Source organism: Melanerpes formicivorus, unplaced genomic scaffold (genome assembly GCF_026170545.1).
Source record: "Melanerpes formicivorus ecotype bairdi unplaced genomic scaffold, bMelFor1.0.p_v2 SCAF_105, whole genome shotgun sequence".
In the NCBI taxonomy this organism is placed as follows: domain Eukaryota; kingdom Metazoa; phylum Chordata; class Aves; order Piciformes; family Picidae; genus Melanerpes; species Melanerpes formicivorus.
In genome coordinates, this window is record NW_027142457.1 from 687,615 (window position 1) to 710,230 (window position 22,616).

Genomic DNA, 22,616 nt, shown 5'->3' on the forward strand with positions numbered 1-22,616 from the left:
TATATGGAAGTCACCCAGGAGCTCCACCTCTACCCATACACCCAACTATGTGTAAGTCAAAGCGATGCCACTTCCACCTCCAGCTTTGTGTTTCTCTGGGACTTAGCTCCACAGTGGTGATGTTAGCCACATCTTTTTTCTGTTTAACCCAGAGCTCCTGAGAGGTGGCTATGAAAGAATGAATGCAAAACCACTTGTCTGGAGTTATGCAGAAAGCTTGAAGACAGGCACTCAGAGTCACCATGCACGCTCCTGTGAGAATAATTGGTTCTGCCTGTTAATCATTCCAGTCTGGGAACTGCTGAACAAACAGTGGGAATTCAATCATCTGGAAGCAGATTCTGTGAGCAAAATAAAAAAGGTAATATTATTTTTTTCCTGTTCTTTCTCAGCTCTATTAAAAAGAAAACCCTTGCCCAGCTTACTTCTGTTACTCAGCAAAGTGTGGTAAGCTGCCTAATTTGACAAGAAAACCTCCAGGACTCCTTTCTGCTGCATCCAGACTAATTTGGTTGTTAATGTTCCATGAAAGAAATAAATCTTTAGAACATCTTCTTATGGCACTTTTTAAGCCTCCTATTCCCACAGCACAGAGAAAATGAAATCATTGCTGGGGTCTCATAGTTTCCTCCCACTATAACAGGGAAGTGACATGGTTTAACCTCAGCCAGCAATTAAACCCCACACAGCCAGCCACTCACTTGCCCCAGTGGGATGAGGGAGTGGAGTGGAAGAGGAAAAGGGAGAAAACTTGTGTGTTGAGAATATTTGTCATAAGTAAAGCAGAATCTGTACACACAAGCAAAGCAAAAGAGACACATTCACCACTTCTCATCAGCAGGTTCCAGGACAGATGGACTTTTAATGCTTCTCCCTCCTTTCTTCCTCCTTCTTCTTCTTCCAGCATTATATGCTCAGCATAACATCATGTAGTCCGGAATATCCCTCTGGTCAGATGTCTCATCTTAGTCCCCTCCTAATTCCTTGTGCAAACCCAGACTGCTCTCTGGAGTAAGGAGTAGAAAAGGCCTTGACTTCAGCAACAGCTAAAACATCCCTGTGCTATCAACACTGTTTCCAGAACAAACCCAAACCATCACCTCATGCCAGCCGCTGTGAGGAAAATTAGTATCAAAGAAACTGAATTCTGATGAACAAACAGGGAACTTTTCCAGTCAAACACTATTAAAGCACCCAGTGCATTTAATCATTTCCTTTGTATCAAGTCAGTCAATCCATGGGCTAATTGACTGGGGTTTAATTCATCAAATATTTATTTTAATCTGCTTACAAATTATCCAGAAAAAAAAACCCAAACAAGTACAGCACTGTTGTGATGTCTTTTTGTCCTCATCACTGAATATGAAACACAGTTATTTCTCCACCCCCCTCCCCTCTCCCCCCACGTAACGACTGTGGCACAGGTTGGCCCCAGATTTGTCAGCTGAGGTTTGGTAGCCTCTTGTTCCAAATACACCTTGAAAATGCATTTTATACTACTCACAATAGCTACAATCATCTTGCAAAACCACACAGAGGAAACGTTGCACACAGGTGGTTAAACACATGCTGAAAATACACGAACAGTTCTCCTTAGGTCCCAATATTTTACCAGACACAGACACAGTAAAATCACTTCGGTGTGTAGGCAGATCATGCTTAAACTGGATCTCCACAGCACAGACAAATGTTACAGAGATATTGGTTGAGGACAATACAGATTATAGCTCTGGCAGTCTTCTGCAGACACCTTAACACTCCTCGCTGCGAGAGTACGACAGGTCAGGTTGTCAGACTACACAGTTCAGAAGTAATCACTGATGAGGTAAAAGTTCCTAGCGCACCTCAGTGTTGTGACCAAATGCTGCTTAGAGCAACCTTAAGTATTGTAGAGGGCAGAAAACCCCAGAACTCTCCTTATCCAGAATCAGCTTGTACAACACAAACCCTTGTCTCCCCAAAGCATGGATTAATACCTGCTCAACCACAGCAAACATGGGGCCAAGAGCTGACCACCAGCCTGGTCCTTTTCATTTCAGCTTATTTTCAGGAGGTTCTCACTTGGTGATGATATGCTTGCTTTAGTTCCATTTACTAGGATTTCTGAAGCCTTCCAGAAACATCTGTTCAGGTGAGTCTGGTTCAAACTGCAGTGGTAATCTGTGTCAGTCCTAAATCGTTGGACTCTTCTCTCTCTTGAGGACAGTAAGATGACATTTCCACGACTAGTCATACAGGTTTGTTTGTCCCATCTGCTTCCCTCATGTAAGCTGGGTCTTGCACAGTGTTTCTGACCCTGCTGGTGCTCTGCCTGTCCATTCTCATCTTAAAGGGGAAGCAGAAATCCTTGAAGCACCTCTTGAAGTTTTCATCCAGAAAAGCGTAAAGGATTGGATTGAGGCTGCTGTTGGTGTAACCCAGAGCAATACAGAAGTAATAGCTGGAGATAGCAGCAGTACTGTGGGGCACATCACCTAAGGCTTCAACCAGCACAAAAATATGGATAGGAGTCCAACAGATGATGAACACTGCCACGACCACAAGCACCAGCCTGGTGATGCGGCGCAGGTTGCGGTCTTTTTCTCGCGACCCCGAGAGGAGCCTCACGCTTTTAAGGCGCAGGATCATCAGAGTGTAGCAAACAATTATAATGAGAACTGGAATAACAAAGGCAAAGACAAAGACACAGATTTTCATGAAGATGTCCCACCACACGTAGTCTCTGTCGGGAAACTGCAAGGAGCATTCAGTGCTAGCGGTATCTAGGAAAGAAAGAAGCAAGAGGAAGAAAAAGGCTTTATTAGGAGGCATTCTAACCAATGTCATCACCAAAGCACAAGCTAGGGAAAGGGATCATCATGTAATGTGATAGTGATAAATGGAGTTATCATTAAATCACTCCAAGGAAAGCTTTCAATTGCAGTTGAAACTGGGTTTATGCAGCTGTCTCTAGAAATTACTTGCAGAGATAGAGGGGGGGGAAGGAGAGGGTAAAATGCATAACAATGTATAAAATCAGGTTCCCAAAGGAGGATCTGAAAACACAGAGCACAAAACCTCAAACTTTGTGAAGGCATTTGAAGTCTCACCGAGGTAAAGCCAGAATGAGTCCCATGTTCAATGGAGGAGCAATCTCCTCATTTTGATCAAACTACCTCTGGTTTTGTCTGTGGGTGGAGAGAGATTTGTGGTATCATGAGTGGTGGGAGCCCAGTGAGGCTTTGCTCGTGGGAAGGTTTTGCCAATATATAATAACTGTGTAATAATCTTTCCCCGTGTGCCTTCTCCAGTGCAAATGGAATACACATAAGTACTTGCCTTCAGGAACACTTATTTCCTGGCAACAGCTTCTGTGCAGTTAAACAGAAGCAAATAAAGTATGTGTTTGCATGGAGTCAAATGGAAGCTGCTCTTTTTCTTTTGCAGATCATGCCATTGAAAGCTCAGCCTCAGCAGCGGCTGCTGACACCGGCCCACTCCCTCTCTGCTAGCCCATGCCAAAGTCACAGGCTGTCACTTGATTTTATGTCCCAGAACTATTCCATCTGACAGAAGGAATGAAATATTTCAGGTCTCAATTGCTGACCTCATTGGAGCCTTCCAGCATATAAACTATATGGAAAACCAAGAAACAAGATAAAGGGCAAGGCAGGAGGAGGAGTAAATTTACAGCTGCTGTCAGCACTTAAACTCTACTGGAGACAAGTCACTTTGAATTGTGGCTTAGATTTTATTCTCCTGGGCACTGCTTTATTTTTTTAGATTATTTTTTCTTCCTTTCATTTTCCCTGCTGAATTTGTGATTTGCCTCCAAATTAGTATGTCTTGGCTTCTATTGACTCAGACCTAGGGTGGAATGATACTCTGGCACATCATTTCTTCCATATCTCCAGAACTAGTGAGGAAAATCCTCTCAAGCTCTATTCCCTGCTATTCAAATATTTCACAAAATCCAGATGATACTGAAGAGAATTTGCTTTGAAGAACAACTAGGAAGGAAGTTGTCATCATGGTATCACATAGACATTTCCACAGCTAGATACCAAATGGGTGATCTTGAGTACTAAAGCATTCAAATGAAAACATTGTGTTTATGCTGACCTGTGCCAAACAGTTCAACACACATCATAGTATCATAGCATTAGTCAGGGTTGGAAGGGACCACAAGGATCAGCTAGTTCCAACCCCCCTGCCATAGGCAGGGACACCTCACACTAGATCAGGCTGGCCAGAGCCTCATCCAGCCTGGGCTTAAACACCTCCAAGGGACGGCACCCAACCACCTCCCTGGACAACCCATTCCAGGGCTTCACCACTCTCATGGTGAACATCAAACACCTGCTGTCTCTGCCAGGTAAAATAGTGTCCTTGTGTAAAGTGAAACCTTTCTGATAGAAAAAGTTGTTAATTCAGGACATTTTTGATCACTTCTTCAAGGATTATTTACACCTCAAACAAGACTGCCCCCAAAGAAAATGTGCATGCCTTGTATTTTATCAAGCCACCCACTAACAGGATGGCCCCAACCCAAGGATGTTATCAAAAGCCTCAAGCCTTTGGAAGACACTGAGGTGCTCCTGCATGGTAGTCATGCCTGAAGTATATGTATGTGAGAATATTTCTCCCCTTTTCTGCTCAAGGAGGATCTCAAAATAAGATTAACCCCCTAAGAGGGCATTTGTGGTAACAAGTCAGCAGTTACAGGGCTAAACCCTCACCCCTTCCTAGACTGTAAAGTTCAAGCAGAGCCTACAAGTTGTCTGCACTGAAGTCTCATGGACTTCATGTAGTGGTCTGCACTGAAGTCTCATGGACTTCATGTAGTGGTCTGCACAGTAGTCTCGTGGACTTCATGTAGTGGTCTGCACAGTAGTCTCGTGGACTTCATGTAGTGGTCTGCACTGAAGTCTCATGGACTTCATGTAGTGGTCTGCACTGAAGTCTCATGGACTTCATGTAGTGGTCTGCACAAAGATCTCATGGACTTCGTGTCCTTGTAGTTGTTTCCTTACCATGGTCTGTATTCCCAATTCCTCTGATGATCCTTATTCTCAGTCTTCCCAAGTCTCTACATACCCTCTCCATCCCTTTCAATACAATAACTTGATACGCTGTCATATATAATTTATCTTGATTTTCTCTCTCCAGCTACTGACTTTTCCTTTCTTCATTGTGCCTTCAGGTATTGTGAAAATGGCTGTTAATAACAAGCTCCCAAGTCTCAATACAACCTGTAGTTTTAATATTAATAACAAGCAAGTTGGTTTATGCTCTTGGAACCTGTTCAGAACTACTCCCACAACACCTACAAAAAGCACCTTATGCCGATATTTCAAGCATCATCCTAAAGTGATCTTTGATCAGGCTGTTAATAATAAGCTCCCAAGTCTCAATACAGCCTGTAGTTTTAATATTAATAACAAGCAAGTTGGTTTATGCTCTTGGAACCTGTTCAGAACTACTCCCACAACACCTACAAAAAGCACCTTAAGCCAATATTTCAAGCATCATCCTACAGTGATCTTTGATCAGGGTGATTGAATTCCTGATTACTTTCCCCTGCTGTCTGCTAGTAGTTTTTGATTCCAGCACAGACAACATGTCAAAGTGCATTTTGTTCTTTTAGTTGGCCAGAGCACCTGAGCTTAAATGATTTATATGTCCTACTGCAAATGTTCCAAAATATGTTCCACTATGTCAGAAAAGTAGACTTTTCTTGTCTTGAAGAAGGAGGAATCAGTCAGATTTAATAAATACCCAAAACTACATTTGAATCATAGAATCAACAAGGTTGGAAAAGACCTCAGAGATCCTCAAGTCCAACCTGTCACTCAACACTTCATGACTAACTAAACCATGGCTTCAAGTGCCACGTCCAATCCCCTCGTTAACACCTCCAGGGATGGTGACTCCACCACCTTCCTGGGCAGCACATCCCAATGGCTAACAACTCTGTGAAGAATTTTCTCCTCACTTTGAGCCTAAATTTCCCCAGCACAGCTTGAGACTGTGTCCTCTTGTTCTGGTGCTATTTGCCTGGGAGAAGAGACCAACCCCCTCCTGGCTACAACCTCCCTTCAGGTAGCTGTAGAGAGCAATAAGGTCTCCCCTGAGCCTCCTCTTCTCCAGGCTAAACAACCCCAGCTCTCTCAGCCTCTCCTCACAGGGCTGTGTTTGAGACCTCTCCCCACCTTCTTTGCCTTCTCTGGACACATTCAAGTGTCCAACCTAAAGAACAACAAACAAACAACAACAAAGAGGACTGAATTTTAAATGCCCACACTCACCTTCCCTGACTTTGGTACCCCCAAGAACTATGGCAGATATACCAACAGATGAGGACAACAGCCAGATGCAGATGTTGATGATCTTCGCCTTGAGAGGCGTACGGAAATCCAGAGCCTTCACAGGGTGGCACACAGCGATGTATCGATCAACGCTCATCATGGTCAGTGTGAATATGCTGGTGAACATGTTGTAATAGTCAATTGAAATGACTACTTTGCACAGCACATCACCAAAGGGCCAGGAGTTCATCAGGTACTCGGTGCTTTGGAAAGGCATGGTGGTGGTCACCAGCGCATCTGCCATGGCCAGATTGAAAATGTAGATGTTGGTTGCTGTCTTCATCTTTGTGTACCTGAGGGGCATTTAAAAAGCAAAGGATTTAGTACTTCAAAATATGGTTATGCACATTCAGGTATGTGACAGGTTGTCAGCCCAGCTCTTGCCACAGCTGTGGGGTTTTTTTCCCTGTCATTTCTAATTTATGACTGAAGTGCACACAAATGCAAGATCCTTGGGATGATACTCAATATCATAGTACCATAGTATCAGTCAGGGTTGGAAGGGACCACAAGGATCATCTAGGTCCAACCCCCCTGCCATGGGCAGGGACACCTCACACTAGATCATGCTGGCCAGAGCCACATCCAGCCTGGGCTTAAACACTTCCCAACCACCTCCCTGGACAACCCATTCCAGAGCTTCACCACTCTCATGGTGAAGAACTTCCTCCTCACATCCAGCCTGAATCTCTCTACCTTCAGCTTCATTCCATTCCCCCTAGTCCTATCACTACCTGATATCCTGAGAAGTCCCTCCCCAGCCTTCTTGTAGGCCCCCTTCAGATACTGGAAGGCCACAATTAGGTCACCTCAGAGCCTTCTCTTCTCCAGAGAAGAATACATTTGTCTAGAGATGATAATGAACACACTCAGCTCAGTCTCTCAGTACCTGCATTAGCAGTTAGACTCATTCACCAAAGGTATATGAACACTTCATCTAATTAGCTAACTCCTGGTTTCAGCTCTCAGCTCCTCCAACAAGGAAAATATCAAGGTTACACTTGTAAGTGATCAAAATGGTTTGTGTTTCCTTCTTCTCAAAGCTAACTGACGACGACTGTGAACTGTCTGGGGTTTTTTTGGATGAAAGAATTACCCCATTTCCCAGCAAGAATCCATGTTAACAGGTTTTTCAGGCCAGGGTGCCTATTGCATGATGGTTTTTCTTCCTTTCATTCACTACAAAGGTGCCAGTAAGCTTCAGCCATTTCCCTCCTTCGCCCCTTCATTTCCACTTTCTCCTCCTTTATCTGCAGCCTTTCCCAGCCCTCTCTTTTTGGCTGATAATTTAAAAGCTGACTCTTGCTTAAGCAAGATATCACAGTGAGGGGGGAAAAATGATCATGTCAATATGTTTTCTCTACCTTTTAATTTCATCAAAGTGGAGCACTTGTTTTGTCCAGCTGGTAAGAACCTCAGCCTACACAGAGGGATAGGATAGACTCACACAATCATTTAGGCTGGAAAAGACCTCCAAGATCATCAAGTCCAACCATTCTCTAACTCTACCAAGTTTGATGTTAAACCATGTCCCTTAGCACCCTGTCTCTGCCTCTGAAACACATCTAGGGAGGAGGAGGACTACTCCACTTTCCTTGGGAGCCTGTTCCAGCACTTGACAACCAATTTAGGGAAAAAGTTTCCTCCAATGTCCAACCCAAACTAGGATAGGATAGGATAGGATAGGATAGGATAGGATAGGATAGGATAGGGTAGGATAGGGTAGGATAGGGTAGGATAGGGTAGGATAGGGTAGGATAGGGTAGGATAGGGTAGGATAGGGTAGGATAGGATAGGATCTGTTTTTCTAAGAAGGCAACTACTTTGTTCTGCCCCAATGACAGTTTGGGGAACTGCTTCCAACTCTGCTATGGACACAAAGGATGAAGGACAGCCTGTTCATGCAGAGATACAACTAACTCCTTTCTGAAATGCATCCCCCCAGCTATTTCCTCTTTCTCATTGCTGCTAATTCATTATCAGGGTCAATGACAGATTTTCTTTCTCCAAACTGTTCCAGCTGCCTATTTTGATTGTGTGTGCAAACTAAAATGTGCACATGTAACACACACACAGGCACAGCTAGCAGATTTTTGCTATGTATCATTGAGAATTTACAGTGGCAATGTAAGATTCAATCAGTTCAGGTAATGAACATGTGGCCATTTCCCTTTGAAACTCCAGTGCTCAATAATAATAACAATAAATCACTGTAAAAAGGTTTTGAGCAGTGTTGACAAAAGGTGCTCGATGTGTAAGGTAGCCTTTAATTAAAACTTGGGCAGAAATGGCATTTTGTGATCACCCTGAAATGTTAGAAACAGCATTAGCTTTTCTAGAGCACCCTGATTACAACTTGTTAAAAAAGAATTAAACCAAATGTTGGTCCAAAGTATAGAAAAGAGAACTGCAAGCTGAAAGAAAGCAAACCCTCCTCACCTAGAGCCCATCCCCAGGCTTGCACCATGAGCAAAGCCATAGCCAGTGAGGCATCAGAAATCTGAGCAAAGACAGCTAAAAGGAAGCAGCAACAAAAGCTCTGCACTGATGGCATGACCCCCGTGGTCCAAACTCCCTCTGACCCTGTTTGAGCTTCAAGATCAAAGGCAGAGCAAGGAAGTGGCTGGCAGTCAGAGCTGGGCTTCTGCCCTCTCCCAGATCCATCACCTCAGCAGGTCCTCCAGCAGTGGAGAGTCCTTCTTGTAGGTCACATTATAGCTAATGAGGCACTGTTCAAACACAAATCCAAGAGTATAGAGCTTGAAGAAAGAAAATTAAGTCACATTAGCAGACACAGAACTTTCCTCCTGGTAAAAGAAAAAGCAGCTCCAAGCGCATCTCAGCTGTTAGGCTGAGCACTAAACACTCAGATTGCAGCTCTGTGCTAAAATGGACTAATTTCCATTAAATGCCAAAAAGAAGAAGGAGTAGCAGAAAGGGGATTTTACTTCTACAGACATCACTGATGATATTTGGATTTTTTATCTCGTTCACACTGCAGGCAAAGGCTGCAAAAAGTTGGAAAGGATGCATAAAAAGCAGCACAAAATAAGGGAAAGGGCTGGAGGAAAATTCTGACTGTGAGCAACTTAAAGAGCTCAGCACATTTAGTTTATCAAAAAGAACACTGAGAGGTGACTTGATTACAGTGTCTGAAGACCTCCACAGGGAGAAAATAGCAGCTACTGAAGAGCTCTTTCAGACTGCAAAGAAAAGCATAACAAGGACAAACATGTAAAAGTCAGAGCCAGACAAACTCAGCTTAGAAACAATGACAGATGTTTTTTTCCCCCCCCTAACAGCTCAGGTGATTATTATTGGGAACAAATTACACAAGAAAGGAGTCATTTCTCCAGCTTTTGATGTCTCCAAATCAATGTCTGCTGCTTTGCAAAGGATGTGCTTCAGTCAAATACAAGGTACTAGGCTCAATACAGGAACATTTTAATGAAATGCAATGGCCTGTGCTAAGCAGAGGTGAAGTAACTAACAGCTCTTCTGAATCATTATTTCTGTAGATCTTTAAAAGCTTCCCCAAGGGCTTAGACAGGGAAAGTTTGCTTTCACATATAGAAGAATCGGTGTGACCTTTTTTTGCATAAAGAAAATAAGTAGCAAAGAGTAACTAAGAGGATTTCATTAACCTCGAAACATCAAATCTCTGAAGGCCTTTATGTCTGACATTTGCTGTTCCTTGCAGCCTTCATTAAATTCTTTTGTGTGTGTGACACACTGGCCATATTTTCCCAGCAGACATTTCCATTCTGCCCCCAAGTCTTCCTGTGGCAGAGTAGGAAAGACCCTCTGTACAGCAGAATCAGGCTGTAGGTAATTTCCAAGTCCTGATTGCTGAAGCTGCAGCATTACAGCAGGTTCTCTCTAGATCTCCGCTGCTCATGTTATACAAGTGACTGATTCTGATTTATTTTCTTTGGACTGCAACACATGCATATCTATAAGAAAATCCAATTTCCTCACTATTATTGATCCAGCAGGAAGGATGTCTTCACAGTATCACAGTGTAACTTAGGTTGGAAAGGACCTCGAGGATCATGGAGTCCAGCCTATCAACACAGACCCCATGAGTCTTGTCACTCACAGGGAGTAAGAAATATAGAGTCACCAAAGCATCAGCATTTAGACAACTTCCAGTGGAATCAAATGAAATCTGCATCTGGGAGTGAAAATATAACAGGGAAAAGAAACATCCACAGACTGTCATTCCTCCCATAAAGCTCTGTGGAAGCTTTGGCTCATTTCAGAAGCAAATATGCACCTAACAGCCCCAGCTTTGTTCACCTTACCTGGTGTGCGTCTAGGACTTCCCCACACCTCACCAGCCTGGCATTCCCATGACTGGCTGGCCTTGCCCAAACCCACTCCACATCACAGAACACAGCTACCTCCTTTCACCACTCACTGACCCCTCCTCTGCCAGGCTTTGAACAAGGTGGGAGAATAAATAGTGCTCCAATAAATACTCTTCAGGCAATCAGTTCACCCAGGTACTGCAAAGGGATTGTGTGCACCCAGCTCAGGGGTTAAGAGTGCACTGTTTGGCTTCAGCAAGGTTAAGTCCAAGCACATTTTACCAATACAACCTTAAATCTCAGTGATGTCACACTAGTAACATAAAGAGCTTGAACACTTTCACCTGAAAGCATATTAAATGTGCCGTTGGCCTTTAAAGTCATCAGGCAGTATAGACTGAATCATACATTCAGTTAGAAGTTCATAGCATTCAGAAATGCCTTTAAGAACCCAGACTCAGTCGTGCAAAGTCCTTTCAATGCTTTTAATTAAACACCTGAACATTATGAAATGCCTGCCTGCCTCTGAAGCTAGGTGCTTGCAGGCTTGATCAGAAGTCCAGTTAAAGCAATGCTGCTCTCAGACGCTTTGAAGTGGACCCTAGCAGAGTCTTGACTCAAACAGGAGATGAGGGATTTTGTTACTTTTCTACATCTCCTTCTGCTGCACCAAAATACAGTGGGCAACATTTCATCTGGTTTGTGGTTTTCCTACCATGCCATGCCCCAAATCTGCACTTGATCTCTGTTTTCACCTTGCTCAAGTAAGGGCAGCTTGCCTTCCTCTGCAAAACTGAAATGATTGACCACACATTTCAAGTTTGCCTCAGCAAAAATTATTGCTATCTGCTTTAATTAGCCTAGCAGAACAGGTAAGGGAAAGCTAGATGCAACTACAGTGTAGCTGACACTGTGGTAATTAATGACAAGCATTTACTTAGTGTCTTTGAGGTATAACTTTCAAAGAACATTAAAATATTTATAAATCATTGTAGTCTAAACTGCTCCTGGGAAACCCCATGGCTTCAAAATGCTGTGTTAAACATTGGGATTTCATTACAAGGTGATGACTTTTCTACTACTCCATAAGAATGGAAGTTCCCTCTCCCACATCAGGTGTTACCATCTAATTTCAAGAAGCAGAAGAACTTCTGCTGACCTGAGCTCTTTGGTGGATCTCCAGACTGCTCATCAAGCCATAAGCAGGATTTAAGTATCCAGACTATGGACAATGGCATCCTGGCCTGCATCAGGAATAGTGTGGCCAGCAGGAGCAGGGAAGTCATTGTGCCCCTGTGCTTAGCACTGGTTAGGTCACTCCTTGAGTCCTGTGTCCAGTTCTGGGCCCCTCAATCTAAGAAGGACATTGAGACTCTTGAACATGTCCAGAGAAAGGCAATGAGGCTGGGGAGCACAGCCCTGTGAGGAGAGGCTGAGGGAGCTGGGGTTGTCTTGCCTGGAGAAGAGGAGGCTCAGGGGAGATCTTACTGCTCTCTACAGCTACCTGAAGGAGGTGGTAGCTAGAAGGGGATTGGTCTCTTCTCCCAAGCAACCAGCACCAGAACAAGAGGACACAGTCTCAAGCTGCACCAGGGGAAATTTAGGCTCGACATGAGGAGAAAGTTCTTCCCAGAGAGAGTTGTTAGCCATTGGAATGTGCTGCCCAGGGTGGTGGTGGAGTCACCGTCCCTGGAGGTGTTCAAGAGGGGATTGGATGTGGCACTGGAAGCCATGGTCTAGTAGTCATGAGGTGTTGGGTGACAGGTTGGACTTGATGATCTTGGAGGTCTTTTCCAACCTTATTGATATTCTATGATATATGGAAACTCTGCACAAAAGAGTCAAGATGAAAAATCAAACCTTGGTTTGGATGTTTAGTTTTGGTTTTGGATGGGTATATGATGAGAGGTTTTAAGAAGCAACTTTTAAATGATGTCTGCTTACCTGTTTAAAGTGAGAGTCTCAGAACTGCCACACTTCAGGGCACTAAGTTCATTTTCCAAAAGCAGAATGCTCTTTGAGAATGGCTTTAGACTGACCCTTGGAGAGTTTCCCCCCATCTTTTCCTTCTGAAGTAGAATTTAATTTGCACTTTTTTTTTTAAGACAGCAAATAGGATGAAATCACACCTCCAGCCTGAGCTTAGCAGTGAAACTGTGGCAGCAGAGGAAGGGAATATGCTATTAAGGGGTTGTTATGCTTTAACAAAAAGGGGGGGGGAATCAAAATGTATTATTAAATCTGCCAGTAGAGCCCCTTAAAGTTATTATCTCAAGCAGAGGAGAGGAATGTGATTCTAAAGAGCACCACAACATTAGTCAAGCTAATAAAAGCTGAGAAGGAGCCTCTGGTCACACTTTTTTCCCCCATGTAACCATAATAGGCTGAAATGTTCCCTGCAATACGTAATAAGGGATAGGGTGGGGAGCAAGGTTAACAAGTAGCCTACACCAACATTCTCCAGGTAAGTACAAAAGCATGAAATACAACAAGGTATAACCTACTCGTGGTAGATGCCTGACTCAGTGAATGACAATAAAAGCCAAAGCAGATCTAAAAGCAAAACCACCTATCAGCAGGATGCAGGCTCTGTTCCACTAGGTTGCTCTGGATGAAGGATGTGGAGATAAAGCAGCTGAAAAGTTTCGTCAGGAAAGCTCTACGTCTCAGTGCTGTGCTCAATGTCATGCTGCATCAGGGAATACTACTAATAAATATTAATAGAAATAGGAAACACTAGTAAAAATAAAAGAACCACTCAGGAGGATCTGTCCCACACACACACCGTGTCAAAGGGGTGGCTCAGCTAGCTTTTGGATCTTAAGAATTCCCTATAAAAGGCTTATGCCAGTATGAAGCTAGGACTGGGGCCATTCAAAGAGTGTAAAAGCCACATGCTGCAGTTTCTGTGCTCATCCTGGGTTACAGGATAGGATTTGGAATGCTAACCTGAATTTTGCCGCCAGGATGAATAACAACTGCCACTGCTGGGAGTGTTTTATAGCATAACTACACACTTGGATGTGTGGGGACCTGAATCTTTGGTCAGCACTCCTTTAATAAAGTTGAATGGGAGACAAGGGACCTCACTCTATAACCAGTATAGGATTATGTGGTGAGGCAACAAATGCATATGTCAGAAGCTCAGGGAAAAGTCACCAGTCCCTCTTAGGAGGCAGCTGGGAGGCTTTCTGTGGATTCAAGTGATTCATCTGTCTCAGAGAAGCCTGTGGTCACAGACCAGCTGAACACACACATTCCCAAAGGAAATAATACAAGTGAAACTCAGAAAAGTTAAAGACACAGCCAGCTGAACAGTCCAGTTGGTAGTTTTCATACTGAAAATAGTCCTCCTCTCCTGCTCGCTTCAGCAAACCAGTCATTCTGAAAGGCATGGCTAAAACAGGAAGCCCTGATGCTGTCCATCAGCCAGCAGCATGGGACAAAAACCTTTCCTGAACGTTGGATACCTTGCCCAAACTAATCCTGCTGTGCTGTTTCCCAGCTGCCGCTGCCCAAGGAGACCTTTCCCAGCTGCCCTGTGGTAGCCACAGTGGCCAAGCTACCTGCAATGCAGTGGGAATCAGATTTAGTTCTGAAGTCTGTCAGCAAACATAAAATCCTCTGTCTTTCAGGTGCTGTGTAGCTACATTAGGGAACCCTAGGTATTCACTCATTATGCAGCACTGAGTGGCACTGACATTTGGAGCAGAGACAGGCAGCCAGGCAGAGCTGGTGGCATGGGAGGATTAGTATGAGAAATGGAGAAACTAGACAAGTTCTTCACGCTTCCTTGCCACCTATCAGGGGAAGCTCATGCACTGAGTAAAGTTGTTATGTTCTCATACTCATGCAGAGAAGACAGAGGTTTTATTGTAAATAATGCCTTGAACATGAAAACAGCAAACTGTCTGGAATTGATTTTCACATCCCTAGGGATTAGAAGGTGAATCTAACGACAGCTGAACTCTCTGGCTCCAGGAGAATTAAGTATTCCAAAGATGATGCACAGACTAGCATGCAAGCCTCCCAACAGGACTGTGGAAATACTGTGTTGCTTCAGATATGCCTTATTTATACCCTTTTTACACTTTGCAGGACGCCAGCATGGTCAGACACTGCTCTTCCCATGTCCTTGTTCCATTTGCACACACCCCTTTCCCACAGCTAATTCAGTTTGTGTCCTCATGCCTGGCTGTACACAAAAATGACATTCCAACTGGCACTGACCCATGCCTCTCTAACACTGCAGAAGAGAAAAAACAATAAACAAAGTACAAACTTCTCCTTGAGGGGAGGAGCACAGAGTCCACTCTGCATGGATGAGGATTTTTACACGTGGGAGGACAGAAACAGAGTCATGAAGTACACTTCCTAGAAGGAGGGTTTATCAAAGCTTTTCTGGATGCTTTTCTTTTAGGAAGTAATATGTAACTGAAATCAAAACTCTCCTTGGGAACTCAGCTGTTTCAGAGAATATAACTTAAAGGGCAAACTAATCACAGTTTGAATAGACAGTGAGAGCAGGCAAGGGGGGAAAATTATCCTGCCTTGCTCTTAGCGCGTCCCAGGCCATCCAAATCGCCAAGTTAAGAACTTCCTGACACAACATCCTTTCAGCAAATTCAAAATACTCTCAGGAAAAGTGAGAGAAAGGTTCCCCACCTCTATCCCCTCCACCAGAAAGGCTTAACCAGCCTCCCCAGCACCATCTCCTCACTGTACTCCCTCCCCATGCTTCACCCAGGAGCGTGAGCTTCCCCACCACTCTCCTGGCTAAGGGCAGGCAAGCCACCTCAAGCTTTCTGCCTTGCTAGCTGCCAAACTGGAAAGTTCTTGTTTTCACTTTCAGGCAGCTCAAGAGGGCTGTCTGTAATTTGTCTTGCTTCTGGACACTGATTCCAGTTACACTTTTCTCCAAAATAAATGGCTGCCTGGCTGCTAGCCCAGTGGAAGCTTCTGGATGGATACCAAATTACTTTTCAGAAGCCAAACAGATTACTCACTATAATCTACAGCCTCTCTTTAATACTGTCTCTAGTAAATATTCCTTCCAAGCCTTTCCCCTGCTCTTTTCTGCTTTGCCAGTATCAGCTTTCCTTACAGCAGCATCCTATCGAGAACTCACGTTGAGTTTCTTGTTTCAGCTTATAAATCCCAGGTCTCTCTTTGTCATTGCCTAGCAGGGTGCCAAAAGTGTTAGCAACATCCAAATTTTGTGTAAATATGCTGTGATTCTCAAACTACCAATGCTGATTTATAAACCTGTCCTCTTACATGTTTCCTGCTACCCTGGTCTTTGTGCCTTCTGTAAAAGCTGCTGGTAATGACCAGCCTTCTAAGTTGTGATGAAAATCATGACAAGTTTGTCCAAACCCTGCAGAATGCACCAAAATTACCTCAATTCACTAAGGCAAGGCCAGATGCTCTTTGAGGCCCTGTGCTGAATTACTATCCATCCATTTGATGCTTCTGTACTGATAATAGTAAGGTGCCAAATGACTGAGTGGATAAAAAAATAAACCAGATAAAACCCCAGAAAATTCCCAAAGCATGGAACAGCTCAGACTCAGCTTCTAGAAGCCCAACCTTTGACTTCACAAAGGAATTAAACCATAGCAACTGCAAGTAATACAGAGCAGGTAATGCCATTTGGTTGGCTTTGCTGATGCTCCATTCCCATTCTTCCTTTCAGAACAATATTCTTTCCAGGTACAATTTAATACAATTAGAACAAGAATTTGATGCAAATCAACAAGTAACCTTTTGAGGGGTTTGGATTCTATTATTGATTTAAACTAATATATTGAATCAATTCATATACATACATAGGCCACACCATGAGTACTGTGTCCAGTTCTGGGGCCCTCAATTTAAGAAGGACATTGAGAATCTTGAAGGTGTCCAGAGAAGGGCAACGAGGCTGGGATGGGTCTAGAGCACAGCCCTGTGAGAAGAGGCTGAGGGAGCTGGGGTTGCTTAGCCTGGAGAAGAGGAGGCTCAGGGGAGACCTTCTTGCTCTCTACAACTACCTGAAGGGAGGTTGTAGCCAGGAAGGGGATGGTGTCTTCTCCCAAGCAACCAGCACCAAAACAAGAGGACACAGTCTCAAGCTGTGCCAGGGGAGGTTTAGGCTGGAGGTGAGGAGAAAGTTCTTCCCAGAGAGAGTTGTTAGCCATTGGAATGTGCTGCCCAGGGAGGTGGTGGAGTCACCATCCCTGGAGGTGTTCAAGAGGGGACTGGATTGGGCACTTGGTACCATGGTTTAGTAGTCATGAGGTGTTGAGTGACAGGCTGGACTTGATGATCTTTGAGGTCTCTTCCAACCTTATTGATTCTATGATTCTGTTATTGATTTAAACCAATATCTTGAATCGATTCATATACATACATGCACAGATTCATTCTTGTTTGGAATGAACGATGGAGAGAATTTAAAACCAATCTGGAAGGGAGTTGGGTTTGTATGACATTTCTGCATAGACTCTTCCTGTTACATAAGATGACACTCAGTTTGAGAAATATAAGAACAAAAATGTCTTACTAGTTGCATTCCTTTTTTTTCTTCAACATGAGACTCAGCAGAGGCACACAAGCTTTCTCTTTTCCCTTAGGAATCAATCTACATATCTGTGACACAGCCTTTTGTTAGAAGTGGCTTTGAATGTGAGCAACTACTCAGTTCTCTGGAAGCTTGAAAGATAATTTTAAAAGAAACACAGGAGTGGCAATTTAGGATCCTGATGACAAGCAGCTGCTCCCAGTGAATAACTTCAGGATCATTGAGGGTGAGGCACATCCACAGAAAAAGTGAATCTGGAGTGGGTAAGAGACAGCATCTCCCAGAGTTTCTACTAGAGTGTATTTATGGGTTTGATAAGGGCAAATCCATTGCTGAAGTTGTAACTTTATAGTTTCAGAGTTTCATTCAGGGTTGGAAGGGACCACAAGGATCATCTAGTTCCAACCCCCTGCCATGGGCAGGGACACCCCACACTAGATCAGGCTGGCCAGAGCCTCATCCAGCCTGCTCTTAAACACCCCCAGGGACGGGGCCTCGACCACCTCCCTGGACAACCCATTCCAGGGTCTCACCACTGTCATGGTGAAGAACCTCCTCCTCACATCTAGCCTGAATCTCCCCACCTCCAGCTTCATTCCATTTATTTACCAGGAGACTTTCCTTCCCCTCCAAGCTGTCACAAGAAAGCACCATTTTCTTTCAAGCCAGCACTGAATTTTAGAGACATAAAGTCAGGAGAGAGAAGGAGGAGAGACTTTTTTGCTTCCAGAGACAAGTAATTGTATTTATCAACTTCAGCCAGCAAGAAATATCTTCTAAGATCTCAGAGGTAAAGCTAATCTCCAAAGGAAAGGTTTGGGGCTGAGATAGATTCTGATCATGCCAAGACACATATAGCTGTATAACTTTAGTCAGGTGAGATTAGATGACTTCACCTGGCTTCTACAAACTCATTTCATGCTTCCTCTCCTCCTCCATAGGGGGAGGACCATGATTCCCACATAGTATCTACATTTCCCACCAGTGTATGAGCCAATGTGATCCTCTCTTACCACCTCTCCATGAAAAGCAGCAACCAGAGGAAAGCACTGAACTGTGTGTGCCATGGCTCAGCTCTGTCATTCCACCCAGCCCTGATCTTGCTCCATAAGGATTTGTAGTGACTGGGCTCTGGTTTTGAGATCTAACAGTTGCTGTATGTTTAAAGACAGTGAATACCAGTATCTCCATTTCACATGTGACAAAAGCATGTCACAGGGCCATGAAGTGACCTTATCAGTATAGGACAAAGTGCTGAAGCCTGCTATTAAAATCAAGAGAAGAATCCAGGTCTTTTGAGACACAGTTTAACAAGCCATGCTGTCACACTCTCACAAAGTACCATTCCCATTCTACCTTCAGCATAAATCTCTATTTACAGGACCTGTAACAACCTCAGCTACTTTTACTTCAAGATCTTGTACATGTCATCAGAGTGTTGTTCTGCTGCTATTTTTCCCTCTGAGGGAATCCTGAGAGGGTTTTACATCTCAGCAGAAATACCACACCACCCCTGCAGGACATTTTAGACACCCAGGACTCTGCATGCAGGCTGCTGAGATGCTGACTTGCTGGTCTTCATGAGCTTCTTCGGCAAAACTTCCCCTGTGGGCATATTAAAGCAAAGAAGAGGCCAAAGACTCCCAATGCCACAAGTTGTGGCTGAGTTTGAGCCTGTTTCTGAGGAATCTCAACACTATTTTGAGCCTCTGAATCTACTGGAGTCAGGTTCTTCTTGGTGATGCCCAATGACAGGACAAGGGGCAGTTGGTGGGAGTTGAGGCACAGGAAGTTCCATGGAAACAGGAGGAAGAATTATTTCCCTGTGAGGGTGACAGAGCCCTGAAACAGGCTGTCCAGGGGGGTTGTGGAGTCTCCCTCTCTGAAGGTATTCAAGACATGCCTGGATGAGTGCCTGTGTGACCTGGTATAGGTGATCCTGCTCTGGCAGGGGGGTTGGACTGGATGATCTCTTAAGGTCCCTTCCAGCCCTTCACATTGTGTGCTACCACAACATTGACACTTCAACAGTTCACTGAAAGCCTGGTTTGTGTTGCACAGAGATAACTCAGTGGTCAGGCTGGACAATCATTATAGGTCTCTTCCAACTGGACTACTCTAGTATAAAGTGTTGTTTCAGAGTGCAAAGAGAGGAGGAGTTGGGCCTGTGTTGGCTGGTCAAGAGGGGGTTAGGAGGAGGAGGATGGCAGATCTGGATTCAGAGAGATGAGAAACAACAACAAGAGGCTTCATACAAATGTGCTCAGTTGAGGGTAAAGAAGAGCCACAGTCTGTCCCTGCCTTCCTTTAGAGGTGTTGGCAGCTAGGCAAGATGCAGTGTGAGATGGCTAGAGGATATGATTCCACCCCCATCTCCCTCTCCCCTGACACCTTCTTTTACAAACTTCACACAGACCTTGGCTTTCCATGCTGAAGTACATCACTGCAGGCTGCATTTTGCAATGGGTCATGAAAAACCCATCTTGAGAGGCAGTCATGCAGAGAATGGATGTGAGGGATGGAGAGAGGGAGATGAGAGGTTAGGGGAAAAAAATGAAAACCCCCCACAAACACTAAAGAGAAAGAAAAAACCAACCACAAAACACCACCTCTTGCATGAACATTTGGAATACTTCAAAACAACACCAAGCCTTTGCAACTGCAGGTGTGTGTATTATGCACTTCAGGAAACAAACATGCCTCAGTATAATCCACATATACTCATTTTTAGGGCTCTGGCTAAGTTTGAATTTATTTCCACTGCTCAGGCCAGTCAGCCAGCTGTTATTGCTAATGCCTGGTGGCTTAGAAAAAAACCTCTGCCTTTGCAGCTCTCTGTGTGTCTGTCATGGAGTCTCACTTTTTGCAAGAGAAATACACACACACACACAGAGAACTGAAACCTCTGCTCTGAATGAAGGGCAAAAGGGCATGCAGGGCTGTTTTCTCCTCACAGGCATCTTGATTACTTGCACTGACTATTAAAGGACATTCATTTCCATTTTGACCTGGTTATAACTCACCTTCTCTAAAGTACCTCATCAACTTCATTACTTCTAGTTAAGTTTCCCCCATGTCAAGTCTGACAGCTATTTCACCCTCCTGCAGTTGTTTGACCCTTATCGTGCACACTTTGCTAACAGGTTCCTTCCAAACCTTCCCTTTTGCTTTCTGTGTACAAGCTGATCTCATCTGAGCAATGAACACTCCACATTCCTATCTTTTCAGAAGAGCCCAAAAAGTTGGGTGATTTCAGTCTCCTCAGTCACTCATTAACACCCTGCTGATCTGCACTGTCCAAACGTTTTTACCAATTGCAAATGGAAAGGACAAAAAGAGAGAGAAATCACAGTGCAAGCTAAAACACACACCCTTACACAAGTGTAAGGGCAAAAAGAAAATCACAGTGCAAGCTAAAGTCCACACCACTACACCCAGTTGTAAGTGCAACACTTCACAAAGTTTCACATGAAAAACTAACACAAATGCAAAGCTTTCTCCTGTTCCCTGAAACAATAGCAAAGGTATTTCAGCATCTGCTTTGCTTTCTTCAGGCCAGCACCAACAACTGGAGTCAAACACCACTAGACAGAGAAAAAAACATCCCATGCTTTACCTTAAGCATTTCCACCTGTTTTATAGTCTCTTCTGTTTTTTCCCCCCTACTTTGTCAAACAAGCACAGGTGAGAAGGCATAAACAGAAGCCATCCTCCCCACAGGGGAAGAAAGCTGTCGTGCAGAAGTTTTTCTCCCACCCGAGCTTCCCCCGGGCTGCCAGCAGCCTCTCATCCCTAGAGGGCACCCGACGAACGCAGCTGCAGGGCACAACTCAACCTTCCTGCAGGATTTATCACTCCTAACCAGCTTCCCCCTCCTGTCTCTATTTGCATGGCCAGGCAAACCACTGGGACTGAAAAGGTCTGGGTCATTCCAGTTGCTTTCTCGAGCTCCTCCTGTATCCAGAGAACTTCCATAAAGTATCCCCATTACCTACACCACCTCTCTACCACATTTAGGGATGGCTGTTTGTACCTCTTCCAACAGGTGCTCCAGGTACTTACCTTATGATGACAAACATCACCAGAGAGTTTCCCACCAAGCCAACAACGAAGACCACTGAGTAGACAGCAGTGATGATGATGGGGATGGCAGGGGAGATGCTGGTGTGGTTGTGCTGGCTGTCCCCAAAGGCCCCAGTAGTGTTGCTGTCATAGTCTGCCCAGCCCAGTAACCAGCTGCTGCTGGTGCTGGGGGGACGACAGGGCCCTGGGGAGCAGGTGGAGTCTGACTCCTCACGGAAAATCTGTACTGGTGCATCCATAGGGGCACAGCCCCCACGGGCAGGAGAGTGCAGGCAGCAGGAGACAAGTAGGCTGCAAAGAGAGAAGAGGAAAGAAACAGAAGAGCTGTCAGAGCCATTGGATGTTAATTTCTCTGAAATTTGTATGTGTTAAGGGGAGCTCTGCTGTCATGGGAACTGTAATTTGCCAAGCAGAGATTTAAGCAAACGAGGTTCATCTTAAATAATCACAAGTTCTGCATCTTGCTATGTAATGGGCAAGTGCTGCTGCTCCAGGTGCACAAGGAAAGTTTTCCTCTACTTTCAGAGCTTGCACAGAGGAAAAAAATCAGATGGGAAACAGCTCAGATCCACCCCCACACTTTAACCCTCTCTCTCCCAGCCTCCACATTTTAAGTCAAACTGTATTTTAATGACAGGGGCTCCTTACTGCCTAAGCTCTGCTATAAAGGGAGGGGGGCAGAGAGAGAAAGAAACCCACCACCCCTCTGTACATCCTGCCCGCAGTTATTTTTATTTCCCCTATCCCACACCTGGTTTTAAACAAGAGACACAATAATGACCCAAAATACCTCTTTCAGTCCGGGCAAAGCAGTGGAGTCTCCAAACAGATGTTCTCTGCAGGGAAAGCTGTAAGTAAAGCAGCTCCGTTTGGGTCCTGGAAGCACCGCTGACCTTCTAGGACTTTTAAACCCGAGGCACCAACCCCTTTTGGAAAGTCGTGCTGGCAGCCGAGCCAGTCCCCGGGCAGGAGCCGCAAGGTGGGAGCAGCAGCTGCTGCTGTTCCAGCTCCCACCGCTTCGCCTTTACCTCTCAGGCTCTCTCTCGCTCTGCCGGGGCTCCAGCAGCACTCTGCACTGATGCACACGTTCTCCTCTGCCTCTGTCCCTGCAGCTCAGCAGCTCACATGACTTCTGTCTAAACACTCAGAGGCAGAGAAATTAAAAAGCAAGAAATAAGTTCTGCAGTGACTGAATGGTTATTTTCAATGCACTTTTCCAAGTTGCCTTCCCTCGCTCCCCCTGCGCTCCCAGGCCTCAAGCAATGATCTTCTCTGCCTTTGCGAATCCCACAGACTAATACATGCTGAATGAAA

General features: G+C 44.6%; 1 protein-coding gene across 1 annotated transcript; it reads right to left on the reverse strand.

Annotated features, from left to right (window-relative positions):
• Positions 1 to 1,282: 1,282 nt before the first annotated feature.
• Positions 1,283 to 22,252, reverse strand: OPRK1 (opioid receptor kappa 1). Its single transcript, XM_068166693.1, has 4 exons — positions 22,093 to 22,252; positions 21,282 to 21,593; positions 6,288 to 6,640; positions 1,283 to 2,762 (listed from the first exon to the last, which is right to left on the reverse strand). The coding sequence occupies exons 2-4, from the start codon at positions 21,539 to 21,541 to the stop codon at positions 2,230 to 2,232; spliced, it is 1,146 nt and encodes a 381-aa protein (XP_068022794.1). The 5' UTR covers positions 21,542 to 21,593; positions 22,093 to 22,252; the 3' UTR covers positions 1,283 to 2,229.
• Between the last annotated feature and the right edge of the window lie 364 nt (positions 22,253 to 22,616).

Coding starts and splice junctions, on each gene's coding strand:
- OPRK1 (XM_068166693.1), bottom strand. CDS start 21,541: ATGGATGCACCAGTACAGATTTTCCGTGAGGAGTCAGACTCCACCTGC. Junction 6,641..21,281: donor GTGATGTTTGTCATCATAAG/GTAAGTACCTGG, acceptor AATGCCCCTCAG/GTACACAAAGATGAAGACAG. Junction 2,763..6,287: donor GGGTACCAAAGTCAGGGAAG/GTGAGTGTGGGC, acceptor TTTCTTTCCTAG/ATACCGCTAGCACTGAATGC.